General features: G+C 40.6%; 1 protein-coding gene across 5 annotated transcripts in view; it reads right to left on the bottom strand.

Annotated features, from left to right (window-relative positions):
- Window positions 1-20,706, bottom strand: part of EPAS1 (endothelial PAS domain protein 1) — a 78,082-nt gene that overhangs the window by 34,448 nt on the left and 22,928 nt on the right. The window contains exons 1-2 of one of the 5 annotated variants that reach the window (XM_071806093.1): window positions 6,475-6,794; window positions 1,129-1,319 (exon numbers count right to left, since the gene is read on the bottom strand). In XM_071806093.1, coding sequence (XP_071662194.1) covers window positions 1,129-1,319; window positions 6,475-6,533 — 250 coding nt within the window. In that variant the 5' untranslated portion in view covers window positions 6,534-6,794. Of the gene's footprint in view, window positions 1-1,128; window positions 1,320-6,474; window positions 6,795-20,706 lie in introns of those variants that run through there. The other 4 variants (XM_071806092.1, XM_071806095.1, XM_071806094.1 and 1 more) reach the window with 4 other exon arrangements.

The following is a 20,706-nucleotide window of genomic DNA, read 5'->3' as shown; positions in this document are numbered from 1 at the left end:
CTTCCGAAGTTTGCTTTTCCTGCACTGTGCCAGTCTCTACTTCATGCCATATAAATACTTGAAAAGCTGAAGCTGTGTTTTTAGGAGAAAGTTACTAACAAATTGGCTTGGTGTATGGCATATTTAAGAACACTCAGCTATTTATGCATCTTCTTCAAGTATTAATTACATGATGAAATTAGAGAGGATTTCCAAAGACTGTTCAGCAAATAAACTTTTCACAGGAGCAAATGCTAAATGACATTCTATAAGGTAAGATTAAAATCATACCTACATTTTATACAACAGTCTTAGCAGAAGCCAGAAAAGCTACTAAAATTACAAAGCACACAGAAACAGAATTGAATTTGTTGTATCTTTCAGACTAAGCAACAACAAACCAGCAGCATACTCATCCACAAAATTAGATACTTCCTAATAACATTTATTAAAGTAATTGTTATGGTATGACTCAATATTCCTAAAGAGAGGAAGTGGAATCATTACCTTATTGGGAGTATTGCCATTAAAGAAGGAAAAGATGAAATTTTGGGTTTACCTTTCACAAACAATGCAGGCATTGTTTTGTGAACGTATTCTTGTCACTTACTGGTCACCATGTGAAAGTTCCCCCAGAAATATCAGTTGTTTTTATTGATCTTACAGGCTACTCAAACCACAGTTTTCCACCAAAGTGCTTATTCAAATATAGGTGGAAATAAGAATATGTGAATTTTAACCATTTTCACAGGCCATGAAAATGATGCTGCTTCACATTCCCTACTAGTCCAACATGAGCAAGATTCTGATTACATAGAATCCACTCACATTGAGTATGTAAAAGTTGTTTGCTTTAGCTGTCTTAATCTACCTCACCATAAACAATCTACCTACTGTTCATTGTCAGCATATAGCACAATTAGTCCTCTCAAACAAAGTACTGGATCTCAGAACTTCCCAGCTGCCTTTTGAATGTGCTGGCACAAACATGCTTGCCACGCCAAATCAAAATTTACTTGTTTCAGCATGGAAGCTTAAGACACACATCTGAATTTTGATTAAACTCTTAAAAGCTTATAAACCACATTCAAGAGTTTTGAGAGGTTTTCTTTTAGAGGCAATTGACATCTTATTTTAGCTAGATCTTACCTGAAGACAGAAGCTTGTGAGTGCGCAGAAAACTGATTGCCAGGCGCATTATGGACGCCTTGTCCAAGTGGGAACTGATGTTGTGGGGCAGGGGCAGCTCATGTGCCAGTTCATAGAAGACTTCAGTCTCCTTGCTTCTTCTGCATCTTGCTGCATCTCTTGATTTCTCCTTCCTCCGTTCGGAACTGCTCCTGATAGGTAAAGGAGAGAAAGGAAAAAGCATTTCTTCAAATGCAATTCATGACCTGAGAGAGGCATTTACAACAGTAAATCTTCTCAGTAATGAATCCCTTCTGCCAGCTGGTTTAAATCAATTGACTAGGTTTAATATCTATTTGTTCCTTTAAAAATGGGAATTAGGAGAGGACTGCCACAGCTGGAAAGGGCTCAGATTCTACACTTTCGGACCCCCCAAATCCCTGTTGAATGTAACAAGGTCAAGATCTGCCTGAAGTGATAGATTCAAAATGAAACAGCAAAACATTTTTCCTATAATTCATGAAATGTTAAAAATAAAAATTTTCATTTGTTCAACCTAAATTAATTTACTTGAAAAATACTCTGGGCTGAAGTGACAATCCATTTTACAGCTAGAACAATTACAGTGCATGAGGCTGTGTCACAGATATTTCAGTGTCGTAGAGTTTCAATGGCTGTACTCTGCATTAAAATAAAAGTAATAAAAGGGTATCAAACAGTGTTTGTATGCAACTGCCTCAGCTCTTAATCCAACAGTAGTCTGGAAAGCCACCTTTCCTTGACCATGAAGGATATAAAATGGGAAAGAAAATACTGTTGCTTGCAAGAAACCCTTCCTTTGTAGAAGCTATTCTAATTAAATCACCATTTCTCCATTGTCTATGAAAACAGATTCCTTCTTGAGCAAAGTAACACGACTGATAGAGCCAGCCTCCTTCAAACTCCACAGAGAACAGAGGAGCAGGAAATAACAAAGGGGAAGACATTTTATGAAGCAAGTATGCAAAATTAAACCACTGAGGGACATAAAGCTAAATTTAACATGTGAGAAACACAAGGGATGCATTTATAATGGAGCTGGGGTAGGACAGTTTAAGAGGGAACTTCACAGAGTCTAAGCTGCTTTTATAAAGTACAATTCTTGTTTCAAAACATGAAGAACCTGAATCCATTCAAAAACAACAGCTATTTCAACCCCATGTAGCTCTGCTGATACTACCAGTTTCCTTTCCCTGCACAAGCTGAGGTTTGCATCTTGGTCACACCAACACAGAATGTATCTATCTATTTTCAGGCAGGCTCCTGTACGAGTGTACCAATGCAAATAGTGCGGCTTGAAGGAGCATAAAACAGGGTGTGGAGTAGATCAGCCCCACTGTTTTTGCTGTTGTGGCAGCACATTCATTTCCAGAATCACCAGCAGCAGCTTTCTATTTGCAGGGCTACCTAAAATGCAGCAGCTTATAATATGCTTTTTCCAATGTCAGTATAAAATAATGAGTCTATAAACTAAAAATGCTTCAATAAAAAAAAAAATATATCAAAACAGGGTATTTCAATAAATATATTCTGTTATGTAAATATTATGAGGAAAATAAATATTAATTGCTTCACTTAATCCTACAAAGTGTTCCAATAATGACTGGTCTCGTGTAAAATTGCATGAAATAGAAAAAGAGTATTAATACATAGTAAAGTATTCTAAAGAAGATGACCATCTCTAGAAGAAGCAGACTGCCTGCAAAAGGCTCTAACATTGAAGCCACATGTGGTTTTGAAAATCAGAAAAGAGGAAAAATAGCCAGGGTGTTTGTTAAATGCTAAGAGTAAAGTTACAGTAAGGTGTTTGCTGGGGCCCAGACAAGGCTGAGCATTCAACATCATCATCCAAAGCAGGAATGTTGTCACAGCACATCAGTAGACACTTGTGTTGCAAAACGCTGAAACTAGGCCTATGTGTAGGGATCAGACAGGTGCTCACCAGTGGGTGTGTGCTAACAGGGCAAGGGGGCTCCCTCATAAATGCTCACAGTATCTTCTCAAGATCTGTGGTCAGCCCCCCCGGCTCTGGCAAACCTCTTTCACAATTATTTTGCCTGAGGTGAATATTTGCTAACGTGGCATCTGTTGCGGGAGACATGTACGGGAGGAGACCTACACACATTTCAGTGTATAACGGCAGGATTCAACTTTGATAATGACTTCAGGGGCATCGCTGCAGCAACACCCACCCACTCAACTTTGAATCTAAAGGATCAGATACTCACAAGGTGACACTAACTCCTTACTTTTCTCCTTGCCAAGTAAGAGTCACACTACATCCACATAAAAAAAAGTCCCTTTGTACAGCTGTCTGGGAAGGTACAACAAAAAACACCCCGTGTCCTCTCAGGGCAGGTGCTGGGAATGGGAGAGCCATGTGAAATACTCACAGATATGAATCTTTGAGTAGTTTGTCTTGCTCTCTAAAGAAAAATGTGTCTACACTGTGCCTATAAACACGCTAGATTGGGAATATGCCTTCTCAGTTTCTAATTCTACCCACAAAATAAAAGAGCAGAAACAAAACCAAACAGAAGAAAAGCTACATGGCAATATTTGCAAGAATTTCCAGTTGCCACTTGGGAAATTTAACTCGAACCATAAATGTTTGAGCTATGCTCTAAATCTAGAGCCCACAATTTTCACATTAGAACCAACTTGGGCAAAATAAGATCCAATCCCTCCTCATTTATACACAAAACTTTGGGAACCAAGGCCAAAGCCGTGTTGCAATTCATGCAGTAAAAATGAGTTGTATACGACAGAGTCTCTCATGACGCCACTCCAGCCACAAAGAAAAATATTTAGTTCTGCTAACCTCTGTAAATATAATTTTCAAGTGTGGCTAATGAGACAAGCTGGTTTTATTAACCATGGGTTGCTCAAGGTTTCTATAATAATAACTAATGCTATGACCAGAGAATGATTTTTTTCCCCTGTGCTGCAGATGCTTTCCTTCAACATTGATTCTGACTGCCATGCTCAGTCTTTTCTGCAGACAGACATAGTTGTTCATTACACACCACATGACAGGTTTCTCACATCAGAAAACAAGGAGAGGAATCAGCCTGCCTGGTGGCTTTCAAAAGACTTTCTTGCTCACCCGTTATCATTTTAAACAAACGAACAATTCGCTCGTTAAGCATTCCCCCCCCCCCGCCAGCTTCCTGCACCTCAGTTTTCCTCCACATCTTCCCCCATCCAGCACATCCTTCACCCACATTGTTGTTGTAGCCAGTCCAGCACAAGGCCTCAGAGGCCCAAACACCCTCATGCCCCATGCCACTTGCCCCATGCAGCTTCCCCGTCTTCCCCAGTAGACAGACATCTGCGCTTGCTTGCTGTCCCTCCCAGGGACACCCGTGTCAAAGATCGGCATTCTGCGTCAAAGATGGTCATTCTGTGCTTACTCGTCCTGGTCGCAAAATCCTCCAAAAATTGCAGTCATCTGACAGAATCCTGCAAGAGGCAGTATTTGTATTTTCACAGTTTTAGTCTGCAGAGGGCAGGCCATTAACTCTCTCAGCAGTTACCCCAATTTATGTGTGAGGTCAGCACTTTACCCCAGGCAAGGATGGACTACCCACAGCTAGAGAGTGAAAATGTGACTCAATGATGTTGTCACAGCAACCTGCCTGTTTGAAGGCCAGGAAGAAAGGCTGACACCAAATCCTCTTCACACATCATTAGGGCAATAGACAAAAGGCCTAGGCTCTAGCTAATTTATGAATCATAAACCACCCACTTATGTGGGGAAAAAAAAAAAGAGTACATGTGTGCCTCACTGCTTGGAGGAAGTGCCTCAAGCAGAAGCAAAAACCTCACTCACCCAAACCTGTGTCAGATTTTTAAAAATGCAGAGGGGAGAGAGAGGAGAAAGGCATCACAAACAGATCCACCATATGCCGGTTTAAGGCCCAGAGGTACTGGGGGAGAGGCCTCCCAGGGGCTCCCCAACACTTGTTCCTTAAGGAGTTCCAGGATCTGGCAGGATAAGACCCTACTCCCCTCACGTTGCAATTGCAGCATGACTGCTCCCGATAGAAAAACAAGAAAGGCACAGAGATGCTCAAATCTCCACTAGAAACAGGGTGACTGAGCTGAGGAAGGGCCCTGGGAACTCCACACAGGACTGGGCAGGGGGTGGTAGGGAGGCTGGAGGAGAAGGAAAAGGTGAGTGCTGCTTCCCAGCAAGGACTCTCCCAGGGCTGCCAGACGACGCCAGCTCCAGGGCCGTGGTGTTCACACGTACAAGCCGTAGGGAATGGAAGAGCTAATGCGGTGCAGGCAGCTCCCTGCCACAGAACACAAGTATGGCACTGTACCCCCAGGATGGTTGTTTACATGATTTCCCACTTCCTCCTGGCCATGTTTAGTTTGTGCTCTGAAAATAGAATTTACAGGCCGATGCACGTGAGCAAAGATGACAAACAACTGGCAAGTCTTCGCCCTCTCAGGTGAAGCTCCCAAATTTTCAGGAACAAAAGCTCTCCCTGCTTCTCCCAGGAACCCAATCAACAAAACCAGTCCCAGGGGTACACTCACACATGGGAACAGAGCACACAATCCCACCTGCTGGAATCATCCAAAGGGGTGTAGGAATGCCCTGCATGGATCCCGGGAGCCAGATTCCTAATCCCTTGCTCATCTCTGACAACCCCTTGCAACATAGCTTCACTGAAATCAGCAGGAATGCCTCCAGACCAAGGTCTTGCAGACCAGGGGAGAAGATCGTAATCTGGCTTCCCAAAGCCTCTCTTACTGCATGACTGAAACCTCCAGGCACAGCAATTTATTGGCAAAACCTGAAGCCCCACATAGCTGATCTGGCTCGAACAACCTTGAAAAACTATCATGTCATCTTAGGGGTTGTCTCCCTGGTGCTCACTGCTGTGACAGCCCCAGACTCCAGCAGCTGCAAGAAATGCTAGGGCAGCCAACCCAGGCCGGGGTCTGGGCTGCTGCTGCTGCCCTGCTGAGGCACCCAGAGAAGGGACCTGTGACCCAGACACAGTGGGGATTAGTCCCTCAAACCCTGGGGCAAACACACCAACCCTGGCACAGGAGCTTACATGAAGGTGTAAAGCATCACTCACTGCTCTGAAGTCAGGTTACATACCCATGCAAGGCTTCTCAGCTCAGCAGAGAGGGACTGACCTGACATTTTGGTACTGTTTCCACTGGCTGTGACCACACTTGCTGTCTGCAGTCCCAGTCCCACCCAGACTTCATCTCTGTCAGTAATCCCTGCCCACTGCCTCCACCCATACATCTCCCTGGTCCTTCCCACATGCCATCACCCCCCTTAAAGCCCTTGGTACCCACTCAGCCAACAACGGTGCCGGGTGGTCAGCTTCATCGATCCTCCCTTCGGTCAAGGACATCAGTGGCCTTCTTTAAGCTGATGGAAGGGACTTGCCGAGATAGCAGTCTTCTGCTCAGGGTTTCACTGTTCTCAACAAGTCCATGTGGGTTGATACTTTGGTTGCATACACACAGACTTGCTTGTTTAAGACTAGGCAGTACAGTAACTGCACTGAATTACACTTCCACCTTGTAGGTTCCAGATCACAGAAGCTCTTAGAGAAATCGTAATCCGCACCTTGCATAAAAATACCTTGTATGTAACCCAGTAGCCTTCAGTCATACATATATACTGTGTGACACATTTGTACAACGCTCTGAAATACATAGTTCAGATTGACTTGCTTCAGTTTACTTCGTGATTTTGGTGACCCTTGGACTTTGCTTCAAACTGCCATGTATGCAAGCTAGTAAAACAACAAGTGTATTACTTTATATCCAATGGCTGGTTCTTAAATGTTTCTAGCTCCGGCACTTTAAAGGTCGAGAATCCACAGTTAATTGAGCTGTCACATGAAATTTCTGTAGTAAATGCTCACTTCAAATGGTTTACAGTTAGAGCTTCAAATGCTAACTTGCAGAACAACAAACATACATCCTAGGGATGCAAAGAAAATATTTTACAATACAAATAAATGAAAAAACTGATCGCTTAGCATAAAAAGATTTTCCAATTCAAACCAATAAAAACTCAATAAAGATATTTTAACAAGCAGAACTATCTTAGATAACAACAAAGATTTATTTCAATCTAGGACACGCATTTTTTGCTGTGTGTTTATATTTTGCTTTACCTTCTGCTTGGCAAATCCCTAGATGATTTAAACCAGCATAATATCTCAAAAGGAGTTTCGCTGACTGTGAGGCACTCCACAGCTACCTCGCAACCACACCGCTTGACAGTTTGCTTGCACAGAAACCAAGCAGCCAGTGGTCATGCTTACTTAGCCTTAACATTCCTTCAAAAAGTATTTGAAACCATTCTACCTGACAAGCAGTTTATTCTGGATGGCATGCTGTGCTTTTGAAAGCCCTGTCCATTAAAGTAATAAAAGTGACCATCAGTAAATAAAAAGTGCTACAAACAGCAATTTACTCACTCTCCAGAACTCAGGCCAAATTATGAAAGCTGTGAATGAAACCCACGCACAGTGCCACACAGCTCCCTCCTTATACCTCTTTCCAGTGAAAATAATTCTTTCTAAAGGCTGAGAAGAGACCAGATGCCCAGGTTCAGCACACCAGCAAGAATGATAGAAAGGGGAAGGATACAGTTATTTTTGGACTGAGAGGAAAAAAAAGGGTTGAAAATACGTAGAGTGCTCATGGCTGTTAACTGCTAAAGCAGTGTTGCTGCACGTTGGGATAGCGTACCCAGTACACGACAAAACAAATACAAATGATGCAAAAGATGGAATTTGTTAATAGAGGAAATGAGAGTTCGAAGGTAACAAGAAAAGCTACTAACAGAAAGGGCTATTACAAAAATAAGGAAATGAAATACCTTCCACCCTTCCTTTAAAGCTGCCCTAACTTACAGTAAGTCACCACCAATTCCTTGGTTTGACTGGGGAATTTCTTGTGCTTCTGTACATACCCACTAAATAAAAAAAATCTCTGCTAGTTCAGTAAAGCTTGGCACCTACTGCCATATCAATATGTGATGCAATTTTTTCCTCCAAGTCTAAAACCAAAGGCTAGAGGAGTGTCTCAGGGACAGACAAGCAAAGAGTTCGTGTAAAGGGCAATGAACTCATTTCCATTCTCATTAGGCCTTTTCAAGGATGCTTGGCATAAAGATAAGGGACTTGGCTAGCAGGATTAGAGTATCAAGAGAGGAGGCCTAAGTGAATACCAAACTTTTGGTGTCTTTGAGCATATTTATGATTCATTAAATCCATGTCACCCTAGGACCACCACAGCTGACAGTAACACAGCCAGGAATGTTTTCTTCAATGGAGAACACATCAACCCTTTCAACAGGATAAATTCCATACAAACTTTAAAATCACATGCAAGATCGTAACTTCTCCAATATGTGAGGTTCTGATGGTACCCTTAGTCTTAATAATTAAGCTGTGCTGGATCTGTATTTTATTTATTCTCATGAACGTTCCTAGCATTTATTTCTGAAAAAAATAATGGTGCTGAGACAAAAATAATTGCACCTATACAGTTTTAAAACTAGCATATTTTTTTATACCACTAGCTGCACTTAATGCAGCTACTAAAATAAAAAAGACTTTCCACCTGCAATTTAAAGTATCGTTGTAAATACTGAAGTTGTCACAGCAACTAAATAGTACTTTGGGAGTCCAATGTTGAAGACCTTACTGAGGCTGCAGAAGCATTTATATTTTTCTAAACCATTTAGGTTCACAATATGTCACTAGAGTCTGATAAATGTAATCACAGTAAGCAAAACAATGTCTGCAGGATTTATGTTCTACCCATTTTTTTTCTAGTTTTATGAGTACCTTGAACCAGAAAGATAAGTATTAGGATTTCAGCAGCCATTAATCTGGTCCCGGATTATTTTATGATGCTGTTGAGCACAGCCCATTCTGCAGTTGCCACGCCAACAGAAGCCTGATACCTTGGAGGACAGCAAGCCCCAGTGTTAGTCATAGAAAGGGTCAGGACAGCTCTGGGTCACCCTTGTAAAGCTGTTGCAGCACACGCTTAAAACAGGTCAGTGAAACACCTCAAATAATAAGGAAATTTGGAGAGAAACAAGCAACCCTGCACACAGTCAAATCTCAGTCAGAGGAGCACAAAGTCATCTAAAGTCTTCCCTGCCCAGACTGGCTTTGCACTGCTCTGCTCCATTAAGATACAGGATCACGGATTCCTTCCCATGACAATCTGCTCTTTGATACCAGCCAAGATACGGCAAGATTCAGCGATAACCCACAGACTAAAAAAGTCTGTCACCAAACTGACTGAACAACACTACAGAAAGGACTGTTTCAACCTTGGCCAAAACCGAGCTTGTTTCCAAACCAGCAAATTTTTGAGGGGTGATAAAGGTACCATTCTGCTTTTCTCCATAGTTTCTACTTACATATTCAAGAGTCCCTGCAGCACAGTTAGAGCTGGAATCACACCGGAGCAGTGGGGATAAGGTTATGACAATGCACAACCTGAGATCTCTATCAGTGATTTGTGTTTGAGAGATTACAGATCCTTATCTTGTGGCATTACTTGTAATCAGTCAATTTTGACAGCTAATCTAGAGGTCCATACATATTGTTGCTTAGAAGCTCAGCAGGTATTGCTAAGATCTGTTTTCAGATAACCCAACTATTTACCCACTCTAAAAAACACATACCAAAGGATGTGCTTTATCTGTTCACCAGCGGGTTAAAGTTAAAGGTGAACGAAGTGCAATTCACAGGCCAGGAGGAAACAGGGCAGACAGAAGTTAAAGTCAAAATCGGCCTCATTTTTCAGATGGGGCATTGACCACATCCCAGCCCATACCAAACCACAACCAGCATTATTTATTAAGGTGGTGCAACTGCAGCTAAATGAGGACAATTTTTCAATTAAACTTTATTTCAAGCCCAAGGGACAAACATCACCATCACCTGATTCTGCTATCAGTGGTACGCATACCTGCGCTTCAGCCCCAAACCTGCTCAACCGTAAACAGTTGAGAGAGTCATGCTGAAAACTGTTGACAAATCCTGAGTTTTATGATCTTACATTGTTTTGCATCCTGGGCAATACCCACTGACATTTGTGGGTGAAATCCCTAGTGCTTCAGCAGGCTCAGACCAATATCCCAAGACATTCATCTCGTTGCACTGGCACATTTGCTGACAGGTTCACACAAGGGGCCTTTGTGGGTAGGAACAATGAGAGAGGCGCGTACAGTACAGGAAAATGGGTGGTGACCACCAAGGACTGGAAAAAAGACTCTTTCAAAGGAAGGTCTTTGAAAACATTAATGACACCCCACCCAGCTATTTTCACTACAATATTTCAGTACATAAAAACAACACAGAGAAAATAAACAGCCCACCCTTCAATATATTTTAAGTTTTCCAACCCGTGAAAAAAGATCAGCAAGTCGTAATGTTGCAGAAATCTTCACCAAACAGAACCCTATAAGAGTTCTACAGGCATCCACCAAAACCTCCCCCATCACCTTTCTCCTATCATGCATATTCAGGCTTCCTATGTAAGCAGACTCAATTAGACATCTTTATTTCCAGAGAAATCAAAATTTAAAACAGTATTGGCTGGTAAAAAAACAATAGTGAGCATCTATAGGGATCTTAAAGTAAACATATTGCCAGAATTTTAAAGATTGCTATATAAATGAAAAGCCCTCCAGAATGCATTTCAGGTGTGTGTTGGTGTTTTCCTTTTCCTAATTCCACCAATTAAAACAGTAGCTAGAACTAATAAAATATTTAGAACAGCTGCAAGACAGAAAAGGAGCAATAAAGCCAATTCCTAATGAAAGAGGTCTCTGAAATCAGCGGAGGGTTGAAGACTGGAGGCCGATCTTGGAAGGTATGGAGGCCCAGCTCTCATACAGGCTTGTCTCCCATCACAGTCAGCAAGGTTATTGACAGAGCAAAGATCAAGCAGGTGAACCCTCCCAGTCTGGGGAACACAAAAAGAGGTAGTTCGTCTATTAGGGCTCTGGGATGCTCTGTGATGATGCCCCCTACAGCACCCTTCCTCCCAAGTTCAGCATATAAAAGATTGCTGAGTGTATAACAAAGGAAATTCAGCCACTTCATGGTGCCACACAGCAGCTCAAAAGGAAAATGCTTTGTCTCCTTTAGAGAATGCCCAAAGTGATCATCAAAATTACTTTGCGCCATTGCCTGCTAATGAGCCTTTTCCTTCCAAAGTGTCAAATTTTCTAATAATAAAGTTAACAAAACAGCTCTTGCAATAAAATCTTTATGAAAAAATGCTGACCTTCTTTACTTTTTGGACCTTAATCATTTTAATGTGCACTCGGTTATGATGGAAATTAATGGTTTCTCCCTCTCTGTCTCTTGGCGACTCGAAGCCATTCACAATAAGAAGATGGATGACAAGAAAGACAGATTAAACAGCCATTTCTTTGGCAAGCAGGGAATAATAATTCTTGAGAATAACAATACAGACGCTCTAAATTTTGATCATTCCATGTAACACAGTTTCCTCCACTTCCTGCAACAACGATCAAGTGCAGACCCTGAGAGCCAGGCTACATTTTTTTGCCCTCTGGGATGTGAGTTTTGTCTGTACAAACACCCTGGGATGCAGCTTATTCTTAGATCCTGCTTTCTTTTCAGGGGGCTGCTATTTTATACAGTAGCTCTTTAATTGTCTATCTCTCAACTAAGTCATCAGGTAAACTGGACTAGTGATAACTTTGCATGCTGTGATTTTTATCTCTTATTAGTATTCAAGTCTGTCACTACTTTAAGTTGATAAAAATCAAAGATTAGTTGCTTGAGCTAGGGTAAATTATATTCTCTGACTACAGGGGAAAAGAACTGAAGCAAAGGGTCATGCTACTTGGGCTACCTGGCCAGAAAACTTGCAGTCACTTTAAGAAAGTTAGGCAATTCCTCTAAATTAACAGCTAAAAATCAGAGCCTGAAGTGATGTAACTTGGGGGCAATCAGTGCCTTTCTCTGTCCACCCCACACACCTGGCAAAGCCCCACAGAGCCTCTCGCTGCTGCCAGGTCTCTGGGCACCCACCGCAGAAGCCAGAGGGAAGTTTGAACTCCAGTACTTGAGGTGAAACAACCATGGCCTCTCCACACTAAACTGCAGTATTTCAAATATTTTAAAAATTAAGGCTTGGTTCTGTTGGGAAATGGCCGCTAGCTCTTCTGAGTAATTGCTCGCTAAACACAAACTTTCAAAGGGAACTGATACAAGGGCAGTCTGTGTTGTAATACAAAGTAACTGGATGCAGTCTTTCTCTTTTGGTGTTTCTTGCTCTATCATTATAAGAGACTATGATAAATGGGAAGCAGCGGAGTTAGGAAGCATTCAGTGTGTATAGAAAGGTACATTCACATGGTCACATTTCTTCATATTTTCTGTTCTTTATTTCAGAACTATGACTTATCGTATCAGTATATTGCCATAATTCCTGCTGCAGCTTTTATTCTCATGAAAGTTAAGCAAACAAGGCATAAGGGGTCACAAGAGTTACACAAAACAGATGGTACTTCCCAAGGCAGGGGTGAAGGTGCTCTCATCCATTTGGAGCCAAGAGTCTCAATAACTACTAACACCGCTTTGTAAACACACCTTAAGCCTCCTTACAGTGGTTCTTGATATTTTTATTATTCTTCTCCTTTCCTCAGTTAAATAACTTAATCAACAGAACTGCGTGATTGTTCCAAAAATGACTGCTTTCTCAGGAGAAGCAGAAAGAAAAGGGAAAAAAAAAAGAAGCTACACTTACTGCCAAAACTGATGATTTTGTTATTAGAAATCACAAATGGGATGATACAGAGGCCAAAGATGAAGTACACTGAGAAGCAATCGTACCATGACCCTACCTCAACTGCTAGCACAGCAGAGGAATGAGACTCACACAGAGAGAGCATCATGTACTCACACTGATACAAGCTGAACCCAAGAGGTAACTTTGCTTCTTGTGCTAACCTATTCTTACAAATTGTGCTTGCATGCCAGTAGAGTTAGCTACATTTGTACAAAACATGCTGCTATGGCCAAAAGTAGTTACAAAAAGATTTTTATCCCTTTATAGACAGAAAAAAAAAAAGTCTTGAGAAAAGTCCTTTCATACAGAATAGAGAACATGAATAAATATTTAACTCTTTTACTGGAACAGCCATATGCTACTATAAAATACATTTAAGACTAAGAAACCTTTATAATGCAATGCGTATGGAAAACAACAGTAATAATTAAAGAGCAATGCACAGCACACCTAATGGAGTCAATCTAAATTGTACAAATATTATTTGACCTTGATTCAACATAGTTTTTAATCAATAGTACACTTAAAAAATAATAAGCCTTAGAGGACTAAACTTCAAGTACATCCTATTTATTTTATTTTCAAATTAAAACCAAAATCTTATTCATCATTGTACATAACAATCGTCAATACCAACTTTCCTCCTCATTCTTATTATCATTTCCTCATACATGTAATGGACTTCCACCAATTTCTGTTTACCCTTGCACTAATCTTTCAAAGAAAGCTTGAAAACATTGGGAAAAAAATCTCCAAAGACTCTAAAAGAACAATAGACTAAAAGAACAATAGTTATTAAGAGAAGAAACCCACATGAGTGAACATTTCAACCACAGTTTCTCCACTTAGATAGGTCCAATATCTCAAATCACTGACTAAGAATCAAACAGGCTGTTTTTCATCAATGATACTAAATGAAATTTTATCATCTACCAATAAATGTTTACCACAGCTGAGAAGAGGTCATTTAGCTTTAACCAACAAAAGCTGGGAAAAAACCTTCTGAAAACATGAGTAAAACTGACCCACAGTGTGACAAGAAATAGAAAATTCCACTGATCTACTGTATTTTCAATTAAGTTTCAAACTGGAGTGGAGATAGGGTGTAGGTCCATGCCGCTGCAGATGCAGGGATTTTATTTGCTATGAAATCATAGCATGTTTTATTAAAATCCTGAATGAAGACATGTTTCCCTGAAGCTCTGGCTTACTAACAGATGGATGAATGATGGCATCAAACCTCATCAGCCCAGAAAGGAAGAAGAATCCCAACAACTTGTCTAACCTGTAGATGAGAGGTTGCAGGATTCACTTGAATTAATGCAGTTTGAATCTAAGCATTTCTTTAAAAGAACAGTCTGGTCAATTTAAGCAAATTTCAGGGATGGAGAACCAACCCACTGTATCATTTAGTAGGTGGTTCTACTGGTCAGTCGCCTTCACTGTCAAAATATTTGCACAGATTTTATTTTCCCTCCGTAAGAATTAATTTCTTACTGCCTATTTTTATAGGTCTGAAGATATTTTGGGCACATAGGCGTGCCAAGCCAACACCACTTCACTTTGAGGCTCCCATTTATATGCTGAAAAAGCTCCTAACCAGCAGGTCTTGCATCGCTGACGTCCTGTGCAGAAGCAAGGCGCAAATTCAAAACAAACACTTAATATGAGAAAACTTCAGGCTGAGTAGCAAAGAATGCAGAATTACAAACTGGAGTCTGGCCAGAGGGGAGAGGAAAGACAGAGAAGCAAGATAAGCTATAGGGGCTGGGGGGGAAAAACCATGCACACAAACACCCTCACACCCCCAGGCCAGTTCCCAGAAAATAACAGTGTTTGTTTCTACTCCAGTGAATAGTTTCTCCTTCTGCATTACATATGCACCAGTCACAGCAAATCATTACTTAGGTGCTTTTTAGAATGACACGTTTCACTAGCACTCGCCCTCACACAACTTTGCCTGGCATGAACATTTCTACAGACGAGTTGCTCTGGACAGTACCAGCCGACAAGTGGCTCCTGGCAGCCCCTGCAAAGCTGCTGCTGTGTGCCACCTCCCCAGAGCTGACATGGGATGGACTCTCAACCCATGGAGAACACTCTATGATTTAGGCTTGACTCAAAACAACTTTGCAGCCCCAGTCTCAAAAACACGTCTTTCCTGTGTTATGGGAGCTGCAGCTATTTAAATTATCATCCTGAAATGTTAAACTCCTCACTTCCTCGTTTCAGAATTAAAATTAAAACAGCAACAACATTACTAGGAAAGCATCTTTGATGTGGGGAGTGGGTTGTCCCATGCCTACCCTGTCAGACTCCAGCTCAGGGATACAGTATCAACACTCACCTCCACAGACAGACAGGGAACCCAAGCACATGATGGACAGCAAAAAACACCCGAGAACAATGGGACTTGTGGTACAAAGCATGAAGGCACAGCGGGGACATAATGGAGTCCAGGATAAAGGACCAGCCTGCACCTACTAGAGGCAAAGTCTCCACAAGTTCCCTGCCTCTCGGGGGACCACATCATGCCTGTCCCTGGGAACAATTCTCACATCACTACATTAACTTAAATGGGGTTATCCTGACTTGTAAGGATGTGAGATCAGAACACAGGCCTTCAAAAGAAGTTTTACTTTATGTTTTCTTGTCTTGTGTCAATGCCAATAAACAAGAAATACTTTGCCTTTAGATTCTCTCAAGACGTTTCACACTCCTTACACCAGACCAGCTACTAGTAGGCAGTCACTGTTTGGCATGGGAAGGAACATCCAAATTTCCATGTAAGTGCTGTTACTTGGCCCCCAAGGGAGGAGGATAAAGATTTTAAAAAAGAAAGTAGGTGGAAACAACGTTTTGGGGTCTGCTTGGAAAAAGTAACTCTTTCTACAAGTCTGTGTACAAAAAGCAATGAAAATTTCACATAATTTCATAGGTCGAGAAAGAATGAATGTCTAGCTAGTTTATGATATAAAATTTCCAATGTCTCAATACAGTTGTACTTCATTATAGAAAAACATAATAAAATTTTTGAGGAGCACTTGAAATGGATACCACTTTAAGGAAAGCAAGAAGGACCACTAACAGACCTTAATTAAATGATGCTCTTTACCACAGAGGCCCAAAGCATGGAGAGAACTGGAAACCAGATTTTATCAAACCATCTCTGGAGGAAGCAGATAACACAATTCAGAAAATGGGAGAAAGATTTGGAAGTGCTGTCAGCAGATTTAGGGAGAGGAAAGAGAAAGCAGATAACCAAAAAAATATCCCATGGGTGTAGAAAGACTTCAAGAGCATGGAAAATATTTCCAAGTGCAGACCTAGAACTAGATAAAGAAGTGGAGAACTTTTCACTCCAAGAGTCTTACTTCACACGGGGTAAAAGGTACAAGTGTGGCTGAAATACAGGAACATCTGGACTCTGTTAAGTCCCACTTATGCAAGGAGTGATCATCTTAATTAACCAAGCTTTCAGAACAGCCAGAAGGACAAAGGTTAATTCTCTTTAACTCCAGGAAAAAACATTTTTAAGAATAAAAGGGTACAGCCTGCCCATCAGCCTGATTTTTCAAAACTCAGTAGATCAGAAATGGTGTTAAAGGAGCCATTTCTCATCCCCAGAAGGAGACCGTAAAGAAGAAAAGTTACTGCATAAAAGCTTAATAGAAAGGATAAAAATACACGTGCTATTAAGCAGTACCTTCATATAAACATGCATGACTACATCTGTGCATATACAACTCAGACCTCAAAAAAAAATCTGGAATAAACCTTATATCGGGATCTATTTTCTCTCAATTATTTTTTCCTCATTCTACGACCACAACCTTGCACCATCCTCCTCCTTGGGAAGCTCCCATGACTATTGCTTAGTGAGTGCCGGCTCTTCTCAGAAAGCTACATGCTCTCCTGATGAAGACAACTCTCTATGGAAGCAGAGACAATTTCATTTACTGAAAATCCTTTTGCACTGTCTCTTCCAATTTTGGCCTGAATAAACATTTCCGCAGCTGTCTGTCCAAACAGCTCAGGTCTTACATGCTTTATCTCTGGTCTGACTACTCACCTATACTACCTAAACCGGCTAATTTTCTAGTGTGCTTCTGACACTCACATCGCAGCCCAGGAGGTGTCAAGCACTTGCAGCCTCCTCCCAGAAGCCGGACGCAAAGTTCAAACAAGAGCTTAGTCTAACACCCGCCATCCTCAGGATTTAACTCTGCCGTAGTGTGTACTTCCATACGTATTTTACATTGAGTTTTCAGCAGAGACACCATTTCCCTACAGCTTTCAACATTTCATGCTGCTGTTTTCAGTAGTTTTGTGGTCTGAGCCTCTATTTCACCCTGTCATCAGGGAACAGGGGACCATTTTCTGCAGCAAAACTGTTTTGTCCAACACCCATTCATACCTACAAGTTCACAAACATGTACCACAGAGGTTCCCCTATTTCTACTTGTACATTGGAGTTCAGACTCTAGCATAGGTTTTGCTACTTTAATTTGTTCTCTGATGTCAAACAGTATGTAGAGATGGGGCCAACACATCAGACTGCTTTGCTGTCCTATGGTGATACAGCTTTGATGTTACTCATCAAAGTTTTGCTTGATTGAAGTTGCGTTTAACACTTCATGAAAAGAATCAGCTTGTGCATCATATCCTGCCTGCTAAAGCCTCGAGTACAGCTGTGAAGCTACAAGGGCAAGCAAACCTCTGCCACCACGCTTTCAGGCTGCTGCTGTAAATTTAGGTTTACATCAGTAAACTGAAATGGAGGTTTTCTTCCAACATGGCATTATTATTATTATTCCATTATACTGATATCTAATTATTATGCCACTAAATGCATCTTTAAAGGCAACTTTCACCTATCTAAACAGTATTGGAAAAATATGAACTTAATTATCTGTTCTGCTATAAACGCATTTTTAATAGCACCTTATTTTCTTTTTTTCCTAAATCCTTTGAATCTGCTGGAGGAATAAAGTGTGACACACAGGATGGACATAGTACAGAAGCAAAATTTATAACAAGAGCACTCAGCCACAACAGTAAAGCACTTCAGAACAATGTAGATCCATATCACTTACAGGATTAATGCAAAGGTTTTTGTCAGATAAAAGTGCTTTAGAGAGTTCACACATGTATTTCTCCTACGTTATACATGAAAAATCAATATATTAATGCACAATAAAATATTAAAACCATAGTAGCTTTGACATCATAATAAGCCTGCACCTATGTCTGAGGAGTGGTAGCAAGACCATGGGCTGCAGCTGATACTCTGCACCACCACACTCGCGAAAAGTTTTCCCAGCTTTCCAGATGCCCTTGTCTTATGTTCTAGAGCAAGGAGAGGGAGGTTCATGTGCCTTCCCAGATTGCTTGGACCAACAAGGCCCAGGCTTTGCGGGGATTACAGGCGCTGCAGCCACACAGCAAAGCAGCAATTGGCAGCAATAGCTGGAGAAAGAGTGCTGGAGAAAGGGCAGGTTTTTTGAAGGATGATCAGAGCAAGCCATTTAGGAAAGTGAGAGGGGAACTGTCCTTGACATTTGCAAACTGGCAAGCCCGGTACAGCAGCGTCCAGGCTGCAAACATAGAATACTTGTAAGTACTGCAGCTAGAGTTGAACAGTTGTTCCCTAGTCAGTCATTCACAACTGAATGTCTTTAAAGAAATACCTGTACAAACTAGAAAGGTACCAATGAGCATGTCCAGCTCTTGCAAGAAACCAATCATCCTTCAGGTACCCTGTGGCTAATGTTTTACTCTGGACGCTGGCTTCCCGTCATAAAAGTAATCTAAATTCCAAGCATTTAAAAAATGGTGACTCAATTTCAAGAGAGATAAGGCTGGTTTACAGGGAAATAATAAGATTTAAATGCTTATGCATGTGTGTGTACATTTATAGGTGCACTTGTTAGAATAATTGTGCACACTCACAGACGCACAAGACTCAGAGGTCTGCACATTTGCCTTCCCATTTCTGAGTTTTTGTGAACTGGGACGTGACTTCAAACTTCTCTATCTTACAGCCAAAAAAAAATAATAAAGAGACAGACATACAGGAAGACAGAAAGAAAGTATGAGTCTCACTTGAGCACATTACTCCAAGGACTAAGGCTTTCACAGCAAATATTGTGTAACTTGTGATAAGTTTCCTAGAGTTACCAGTGCCACAATGAGATAAACCATTTTCTCAGTTTTCATCTTCAGCAGATACATTCCTCAATTTAGGATGGATAAAATTATACTGATAACAACACTTCAAACAGTTTACGTGCTTTCTTTGACAATATTGTAATGCAGAAAAAGGAAAAAAATTGCAGTTATCCCTCAGAAAGTTGCCCCTGCCAGGATTTAGCATACCCATAATTTTATTGCTTTAAGCCTCAACTGACTGAAAAGGCCTTTACTAACATGGGAAGGAGGAGAAGACAATATAAACCAGAGGACAGAAGTGCAGAAGTAGGTTCTGAGCACTAACAAACATTATCCACTTAAACAGCTAATGGCAAGCTCTGCTGTTATATTTTTATCATTTCTTTTCTGCAAATTACTTTTATCAGTTATAATTTAGCTTTTATTTCATTATCTGGCACATCAGACAAAAGGAAAACAGATTTGTTTTACAGCAGCTCCAGCACTTGCTCTGTCCATTAACACTGACAGATGAAGGTAAATTAAAGCTCTTAGATCACATTTTCATCATACGTGGTACTGAAACCTCTGTATCTAACCAATATGTGTTTCTGAAGGAGAACAGAGTGCATGCTAATGCTTTTATCCTCTCCACACAGTTAATGGAAATTTTCATATTTTATATTTTTCCCCCATTCATTTCTATCTGCCTCCAAAAACATTTCAGGGCAGTCGGGGAGAATCAATATTTTAAACAAGGAAATTGCTACATTTCAGTCATCTGAACAGCAAAATAGCACTTTGCTTCCTTCCAGTTTTCTTAAGACCACAAAACCACAGAGAAGTTGTGTTTGATTAAAATATTAAATATGCATAAAGAACCCTTGGAGAGTGTTATGTTGTTCCAATGCTCCTCTGCATCCCTTTTTTTTTTGGCATTTTTTCAGCTATTCTACTTACTTCAGTAAACAGATTGCTTTATAACTTTCGTCTAAAATAATTAACTTATTTATAGAAACTAATGTAACTACATAGCTACTCTGGGCAAATGGTGGCCTTTCCACGTAAGCATTAGTGTAATAGCTTTGATGACACACAATTTTGCAAGAAAAAGAACAAAATATTATCAACTGCTCTAAAAATGTAACTAATAGCCATTAGTAAGAGCTGGTAATAAAGTCACTTCTGTTCTTGCATGAAATATCCTTTCACCTTTTCTTAATAAAAAAAGCTGTATTAGCAACAGAATGTCAAAGTCTGAACTGAGAGTCAGATGTTGTGGCTTGCTTCGAAGACTGCCTGTGCTATCACAAAAAAAAAAAATTATTATTTATTTCTAGACATTTGGGATAGTTTTAATTTGTTATCTACAGACCACATAAAAGAGTTCTTTCTCAAAGGCAACAAATAATGTCATTACTGGTTGTTCAGTCTGAAATTGCCCCTACAACCCAAGCATAAACATTTGTTAACATATAATGCAAAATTAAAAGCTAGTGACAAAGTATTTCAAAGAAAGAATATTCTGCTTTGCAAAAACAAAATTAAAGAGTTCTGCTACCATAA

The sequence above is a fragment of the Patagioenas fasciata genome, chromosome 3, assembly GCF_037038585.1.
Source record: "Patagioenas fasciata isolate bPatFas1 chromosome 3, bPatFas1.hap1, whole genome shotgun sequence".
Lineage (NCBI taxonomy): Eukaryota > Metazoa > Chordata > Aves > Columbiformes > Columbidae > Patagioenas > Patagioenas fasciata.
Note: the sequence above shows the minus strand (reverse complement) of the source record. Positions and strands in the feature narration are given on the sequence as shown.